Source organism: Tachysurus fulvidraco, chromosome 15 (assembly GCF_022655615.1).
Source record: "Tachysurus fulvidraco isolate hzauxx_2018 chromosome 15, HZAU_PFXX_2.0, whole genome shotgun sequence".
In the NCBI taxonomy this organism is placed as follows: Eukaryota; Metazoa; Chordata; class Actinopteri; order Siluriformes; family Bagridae; genus Tachysurus; species Tachysurus fulvidraco.
Window position 1 is genome coordinate 226280 of NC_062532.1, and position 8668 is coordinate 234947.

An 8668-nucleotide genomic window follows, 5' to 3' on the forward strand; every position below is an offset into this window, starting at 1 on the left:
ATGCATTTCCTGAAGAATAAATTCGGGATATAGCGATCTAGGGATTTGGGAAGAATAATTTCACCAAATGTATTCATTTGACACTATTTGGCAAATCTACAGTTTGAGGTAGAAAGAAATCAGCCCGTTTTTTTCTTCCAATGACCAATGATGGTTGTCCTGTCGCTCTTAGTTGCTTAAATAAATACAATTTAAAAACTGTCAAGAATTTATTTTAATGTACGTCCTTTCCTATATGGATGATCTGAGGCGATTATTCCAACAAACTAGATCAGTTCATTAACATGTTAATAATTCACGTTTACAGCGGGATGATGGGAATCGACAGGGTTTGTAGCAGACAAAGGTCTCGCCACAGCCACAGGTTCACATCACTCAAGTGACAACATCCACCAGAACAGCATCGAGGATGAGTATGGGGAAGGTGAGCTGTTTTTATCAGATAGAAATAAATAATACGAACAAATAGGACACGATAGCTTCCTGCTCAGACTTTATCCTTAGCTGAGAAATCTGCGTGTGAAAGAAATATAAAGGAATAGTATGTATTACAATTCTTACATGAAACAACAATTTACATTAAGTACAAATTCGGGAACATTTTAATGAAATCAGTGGGTTTGTGGATTTTAAATTCGATTTTAATCGGATTCGATGTTGAGCTGATTTTCTCAAAAGTACAAAAGAAAATATTACTCTAAATAAGCGCGTAATAATAATATGCTAATAATATTGTGAACATTATTATAAAATGCTAATAATATTGTGATCATTATTCTGAAACATTTTCATCATCCAAAGAAACTCTAGGATTAAATGTAGCATTTAAACTCCAATTCTAACAAAATCATTTTTTTCTTCCATTAAAGTTTGAACTTCCTTTGTGTCTTGTAATAAAATCCCGAGACACCATTAATTTCCTGAAAAGTGCAAAGGTCAAACATAATGAGACAATTACATATGTACCTTGTTATTAGAGAGACTTTGAAACAACAAAGCTGAGCATAAATTATATCAGCAGATAATGAATGTAATTTATATAGACATAGAAATTTCTAAAATTATTGCTTAAATTGTTTGAAATTGTTAAAAGTCCAAAGCTTTAACTAATTCTAAGGAAGCTTTTGTAGAATAAAAACCTTGTGTTTTGGAGAAAATATCCAAATTTCGCCATGTGAATGTTTTCCGCACATACAGAAAAGATGATTTTATACAGTATAATAATAACAGATCACATTACAGTAATGTAATTATTATTTTTGTTCTAAGATTTTGGGGAAAGTGTTGGAGCCCATATACGTGTACCTATAATATAATGTGTTTTATATTATTCTTCATTCACAGTTGGACGGAAGGGGCATGTGGAACTCCTTACTTCTGCTCTCGACTCTCTTTGCCACCTGTAAGTATCTAACTGACAGGTAAATTAGATGCACTGATACACTGTTAAAGCTTTTACGCTGTTAGCGCTTAAAGGGTTCAAAATACAGGTTATTATCTGAGTAATTAATTCATGCAAAAGCCAATATGACATACTGTACATGTAGAAAAATCTTTTTTTATTACTGTCAGTGTTGCCAATATGGGCATTCAACCTGATACTGGAAATAACTATTGATATGATGCTTGGATAGATATATAACAGTATAGGTAATGATTTGTGTATAAAGGATTTGTGTTATATTTGATGTTGTGGATGATCCATTAATGATGATTAATTAGTTAACAATAATATACAGTTTGTTGTGTTATTATTATTATTATTATTATTATTATTATTATTATTATTATTATTATTATTATTATTATTATAAATGATTTTGGTTTTGTGTGTGTTCTCCCAGGCTACAGTCAGAACATTCCAGTCATTACAACATCTATAGTGACTCTGTCTGAGGATCTATCTCCAGGTACAATATAAGTAAACAGGATGATTACAGTTGCAGGTCATGCGATAGTCTGCATCTGATTCTGCGTCTCTATGCTCCAAAACGGTAACCCCACATTTTCACCCCTTAACTAAAAACAGACAATTATTTTCCTCCACAGGATATTTTGCATTCAAAATCCAGGCATATGATCCAGACAATGACCCTTTGACCTATGCAATCACAGAGGACAACGGTATTTTCTCTGTAAACGCAAATACCGGTGACGTCTACCTCAGAACTAAACTCGACCGAGAGGTGATTTTAGCATAAGGAACATTTAAAAACACATTCAGTAGTTTTTGGTTCCCTTAAAGGGCAGCAGTTGACCTGTTCGATAATTTTTCTTCCCTCAGACCAACCATCTCTTTACTGTACTAGCTTCTGTTTCAGATGGGATACTTGAACCGGTAGGTTTGTTTCATACAATTTGGAAATCAGCTCAGGTTGTTATTCTTGAACCAGTGCTCTCTAACATTACAGCTTTTGTTTTCAGACCAAAAGGCGTATTAACATCGTTGTGAATGACACAAATGACAACAAGCCAACGTTCATAAATGGGCCGTACAACATAAACATTCCAGAGGTGGGAGAGAAAAATAAGCATTTACAGTCATGCATATATACACACATGGACACAATGAAACTGAAACAACGGGTTTTAGACCACAATAATTTACATATTATGGTGTAGGTGTAGGAAAGATACAAGTCCTGCACCGTGGCCAGAGGGATTTTGAGCCATTCCTCTTGCAGAACAGTGGCCAGGTCAATATGTGATGCTGGAGAAGAAAACATTTTTTGACGCTTGCTGCGAAACCAAAGAATTTCAATAATGTTCACATCTGTTCACAGTGGTAGCCATGGGAGATGTTCAACTTTACTTTTATTTTCATCAAATTAGTGCTTTATCATCCTAATACACTGCAACAACTTTAGGGTACAATGTTTGAAACAATGATTGGGTGCACATGGTCCTCCAGAACAGTAGTCCTTGGCAGTGATGTGGTCATGTAGCACAAGTAGTGGGCCTTTGGGAATATCATGAAATTGCAGCCCAAATCATCACTGTTCCACCTCTGAGCTCCAGTCTGGGCACACAGTAGACAAAGTGGTCATCTTCTTTGGGGTTTCTTGCCACTGTACTGCTCCCAGACAGTGGAGGGGAAGAATGGAGAGAAAAACACATAATTTACATTTTCAACAACACAAGGTTTCTGCTTCTGGCACCATTGAAACCACATGATTGTCCAAATGTTTGCCTTTAACAGCCCGACCATGAATATTGATATAGTCGCACTCCTACTTATGGAATGTGAAATCAGTGAAGATTGGCCACCAGGTTGCACATATGTAGGCATGAAACCTCCAACTCTGCATTGGCCAATGTTTTAATTTCATTGTCCAGCCCCTGTATATATGTGTGTCTGTGGTAGATTTACTCACAAAAATAATACATTGAAATATATAACCAAAATATATTGAATAAATACCTGTACATAAATCTATGATTTATGCATGGTTCCACTCACAGAACACCGCTGTGGGCACTACAGTGTTTGTTGTGACAGCCACAGATCCTGATGAGGGACCAGCCGGGATGGTCTCATACAAAATCGATAAGGTATGCTCCAAAGGAAAAGTAAAGAAAGAACTGGTTTCCACAAATGGATGCAACTCTTCAACATTATGATTCTGATCAATACAATAGTTTGTTTTTTTTATGTGTTTGTGTGTGATAGTCCATCCCGGTTGAAGGACTCAATGTGTTCTCCATCTCAAGAAAAGGAGATGTTGTGTTGAAGGAGGCGCTTAATTTCACAGAGAAGAGCCCGTTTTATCAGCTACAGATCAAAGCGACGGTGAGTCCATCTCCATTCACAAAAGAATATTGTAGTATTGTGCTACTGCAAATACCGCTACTGAAATTTATACCCAAAGTAGACATATTTAGGCATGAAATAAACCACAAGCCTTGGCCACATGAAACACCAGAAAAAAAACAGGAATAAAACTCAGATGTAGAAATGGGATAAACTTTGTCTCTGTAAAGTTCCTCAAACTCATCACTCCAATTCTTACAGTGATTACTTTTGCACCTGCAAACAGTATTTTGGAAGTGAGTTGGAATTATTTCCCAGAGGACAACTTTACCTGATGCCTTGTAGACCTTTCTGACAAGCTTTTACAAAGAATAGTTCACTTCATGATCATATCTGCATTAGCATCCTGATTATTTTCACTCCTAGAAATGAAGTTCGGTTTCGTTGTTAATTACAATTGCAGTTTCAACCAAGAGTTTGTTTCCCATGCACAAACTTTAACAAGAAGGAAGTTATTCTTTTAGAAATAATAATTTTGCTTAACAATTGACACAAGGCACAAACACAGGCAACTAGCTAAAGTAAAGGCTTAGCCTCAGAAGATAAGTCAGTCCTCACAACTAACTCAGCTGGGTGGTTCTTATAGTTAAGCTTGTGATCGCAAACATTTGTGTACACAAGATGTTCTGGACTGTAAGACATGACAGATATTGCCTAGCTAGCTTGTTAGCATCTAGTATCTAGTAAATCTCAGTATATACATATATGCATATAAACATCATGTTAATCCAGCGATTTGTTTATTACTTCAGGATGGCGGAGGACCATATTTGGGCAATCCCAACTTTGTTCAGTGGGCTGTCGCAACTGCCTTCATTACAGTAGTTGATATACCAGATCTCAATCCTCAGTTCTTAAATCTCCCAAACACAGCTAGAGTGATGGAGCACTCAAGTGTGGTACGTACCAGCTCCATCTGATTTAATAAGGTTTTTCTTAGCTTGCTAGCTTTACTCTTATTTTTAAAAGCTTACAAATATTAAAACCAGTTTGGAGTTACAATTTGACTTACTGTTGTATATTGGATATAAACTTTTGCTTACAAATGATGAACGACAGCTTTAAACCCTTCAATGTCATGAGCAGAGAATGTGATATTTCCTTTTCCAGGGGACGTCCGTGTTTACGGTCGTGGCCAGAGATCCAGACACGGGGATCAATGACATCATCAGTTATACCATTGAAGGTGTAATAATTTTTTAACTTTAGTTTATATACAACTCATTTTGAAACTTAATTATGAACAATTTATAAAACACACAAAAAAAGACTATGAAAAAAGTTGTAATTTACTTTGAGTTATAGACTTTGGGGAGTGTTAGCCAAAAATCATGGTGGAATCTATAATAATCAGTGAGACTTGTGTTCTGATTGTGGATTAAATTGTGAACTAAACTCTTTTTTTGTATATTTTTACAGACAGCAGTGTAAACGGTCTGTTCCAAATCGAGTCGGATACTGGCATTGTTAGGGTCATGCGCGACATTGACCGCGAGGCCTTAATGGGCATTAAAGCTATTGTGCAGCTCACTGTGAAGGTATTAATCATACCTGCTGTATAGAACTTTACTTTACCTTTAGTCACTATGTTTTCACAAAAGTTTCAAAGTTTCAAAGCTTTAAATTGTGTCTTCCATAATCATAATAACAATGACAATACTATCATGAACAACAACAACAATAATAAAAATAGAATAGAAGACACATATTATCTTTTTATTGAATCTGGTTGAATTCATGAATTATGCACTTTTTCTCTGAGAGTTTTCCAAATCAATTTAAAATCCTTTTTCTCCCAGGCCACTGAAGCTAATCTGAACGTGAACGGCATTCACGCGAGCACCACATCGATGCTCGGTATCCATATTGACAAGGAGAACGTCAAGCCGCCGCTGTTTTACAAGTGCATAGAAACAAGAGACTTCAGCGGTGAAGTGGATGAGCATGCATCCGTCGGTCTGTCCATCACAGGGTTAAACATGAGGGTCAAAGATGCAGATGCGGTGAGATGAAGCACATTTTCAGTCATACTGGATCATAAGTGATTCACAGTAAATATATAGTTTCCAGTTTAACCCTTAAATGATGATTCATGTAAATATAGAGTATTGCTTCTTCATGGTCATGCTTCCAGCTGTTAGCATAGGTGCATGAAAAATACAAGATGGAACAGGACAGCACTTGATAATCACCTTTTGGGTCAGATCTATTAACATTCTTTTGTTACAGACGTACTAATACACAATGGTACTAAAAAAAATGGTTCCGAAGAACTAGGATGCGATTTTTTAAAAATGTTATTTATTGCTTTCAGGGCGAGAACAGCCGTTTCCAGCTCCACCTCGAAGGAACAGATAAAGACGCCTTTTCTGTCTCACCCAAAAACGACATGTCAGACGGAGACGTGCAGATCCTGATCAAAGACCCAGCCGCCATTGACTACGAGAAAAAACAAACCATGATTGTGCAGGTACGAGTGTGAACAAGTGCACTAGATAAAAGCAGCAGAACATAACCAGAAGTCTGGAAACGAATACCGACATTGAACGTTTTAGTTTTAATCTGACCAAGTCGAGTGCTTTTAGGGTGGTTTGGTAGTTAGCTGGGGGATTTACTACCCATCTGGCATCTACTCAGTTTACAAATGAATTAGTCAATAAGTGGGTTTATAAATATAACATTCATTATGTAATGAAATAACTTGTGCACCATTATCTACATAATCAGTAATGCTCATCGAGTGATCATAAGCGTTTAGCATGATTTTAAAAGTCATACATAATTAAAATTCTCAGAACAATTAAATACTTAAAGGGATTCTTTGGTTTATTCAGGTGGTGGCCACAGATGTCGGAGAACCTAGATCTGTGTCTACAGCTACGGTCAGCATTAAAATCAAGGACATCAATGATAACATCCCAAAATTTGGAAAAGACACATCAGAGGAAAATGATAACTCTTCATCTGTCGAAAACTAACCTAATTAACAAAGCCAATCCAAAAATGTCCTAACTTCTATTCTGTACTTAAGTTAATGAATGCAAGTGAACTAGCTTGCAAGTTTCTTTAGCTAGCTCATGCTAATTCATACACGTGTCTAGCTACATTGTAAACTTAAATATAACATACGCATGTGAGTAAGTGGCCATGATTTAAATAAGAGATTTGCTGGAAACATTATAATAATAATTTAAAAAAAAAATATTTTTATTATTGTTGGTGTTGGTGTTATATCTTATGCTGTACCATGTTGTACAACAGCTCCAGACTTTTTATCCATTTACAGCTACATTTAATGTTCTCTGGAACGAGGTTTTGTTTTCACTTACATTATAAACAGTCAAACTTATAAAAGTTCAAGCTTTACCTCTGACTCTATATAGTTAGTTGCCCCCTGAATAGTCAGAAATTATTGTTTTAAATAAACATTGATGTTTATTGTATTTAATAAAAATATCGGTCCATTTTTTTCCCCATAAATACATAAATACATATATATTTTTCAGACATCTATGTATCAGAAATATATCTATTTAGTGTATTTGTGGAGCATGAAATAAATGTAAACAATTCTTGGAATTTTGATTGCTTTCAATTAAAAGGAACATTGATAGACTTTTGCTGTTTGACTGTTTCCTGTATCCATGTGGTATAAATTTTAGCTTAGAATATGGTCCGTGATCTTCTTACAAGTGTCTCTGAACCTTATCAGACCTCAACATGGGAAGAGGCTTATTGCTATTAATAATAAAAAATAATGTGGATTATGTATCACATAAATGTTCGAAGCATATAATAAAGTATTTGGTAAGTAGCGTGTTGCTATCATTAATGATGTGGCCTATATCTGAATCTGAAGGTCAGATGTATCAGATGTATATCTGGCTCGCTGTAAATAGCTCTGATGGCAAAGAAAGTTTTACAATTACATTATTTAGCAGACACCCTTATCCAGAGCAGCTTACATTTTATACAACTGAGCAATTGAGGGTTAAGAGCCTTGAACAGGGTCTAGCAGAGGCATCTTAGAGGACATATAATGCATAATTGGATTAACAAACTACAAAATTCAAGATTAATATTAGATATATATATTTAAATGTGTTTGTATTTATCCCCGATGAACAAGTCTGAGTGACTCAGGTGACTGTGGGGAGGAAAAACTCCCTTGACTGGAAGGAAGAAACCTTGAGAGGAACCAGACTCATATAGGTGACACTGGAGGGTGTGATTATAAATATACAGTCTGATAAATGTTGTATTAATGAGGAGATTTTTGTCCTCAAAGACCACACGGAGTTGGTATCTCCAAGTGGAGCTGGAACATCTCTAGATGCCTCAAGATCCTCACAGAGTCACCCTCATCTTAGTGGAAAGTGAAAGTGAAAGTTGATCGTAATGACATCAGGGCTCTCAAGTGTGACGCATTGAGCGTGACAGTCACTCATTTCGGTCTTTTGTCACGTTCTCCCGCCACACATTGTATTTCTCATGCAGAGAAACTTACTAATTATCATATATTTAGTATGCCGCAGCGCCCAAAATGTATCAGTCCGCACCGCTGTCTCTATGGAACCGGGCAGGAATCAAGCGCGTCTCCCCTGGAGTTCTTAGTCGAGCCTGACACTTATCAGCCAATCAAAAAAAAGAGGCTACTCAATAGCCAATCAGAAAATAGCACTATTGTATATGGGTAAGATTTAACGCAACAACTAATGGAAAAAGCATATCCTGGAATTGTTCAGCATCATCCTCGTTCACACGAAGAGAAAATTATATTTAAAATACTGTATATCACTCTTGCCTGTCTTCAAAACTTCAGAGCCCTGTGACATTTACAATTGTGTGCTTCCAAAC

General features: G+C 36.1%; 1 protein-coding gene across 1 annotated transcript; it reads left to right on the forward strand.

The window, feature by feature from the left end:
* The first annotated feature begins 323 nt into the window (after positions 1–323).
* On the forward strand, positions 324–7426 carry LOC113637443 (cadherin-related family member 2-like). Its single transcript, XM_027138079.2, has 14 exons — positions 324–424; positions 1345–1402; positions 1845–1910; positions 2050–2186; positions 2285–2338; positions 2425–2514; positions 3463–3552; positions 3671–3790; positions 4564–4710; positions 4922–4997; positions 5231–5349; positions 5611–5814; positions 6126–6281; positions 6646–7426. The coding sequence occupies exons 1-14, from the start codon at positions 410–412 to the stop codon at positions 6787–6789; spliced, it is 1476 nt and encodes a 491-aa protein (XP_026993880.2). The 5' UTR covers positions 324–409; the 3' UTR covers positions 6790–7426.
* Positions 7427–8668: the final 1242 nt, after the last annotated feature.

What these genes read in the sequence shown, in the direction of transcription:
- LOC113637443 (XM_027138079.2), top strand. An exon ending in TGATGGAGCACTCAAGTGTG is followed by an intron (nt 4,711 to 4,921) that starts GTACGTACCAGC and finishes TTCCTTTTCCAG; the next exon opens with GGGACGTCCGTGTTTACGGT. An exon ending in CATCAGTTATACCATTGAAG is followed by an intron (nt 4,998 to 5,230) that starts GTGTAATAATTT and finishes ATATTTTTACAG; the next exon opens with ACAGCAGTGTAAACGGTCTG.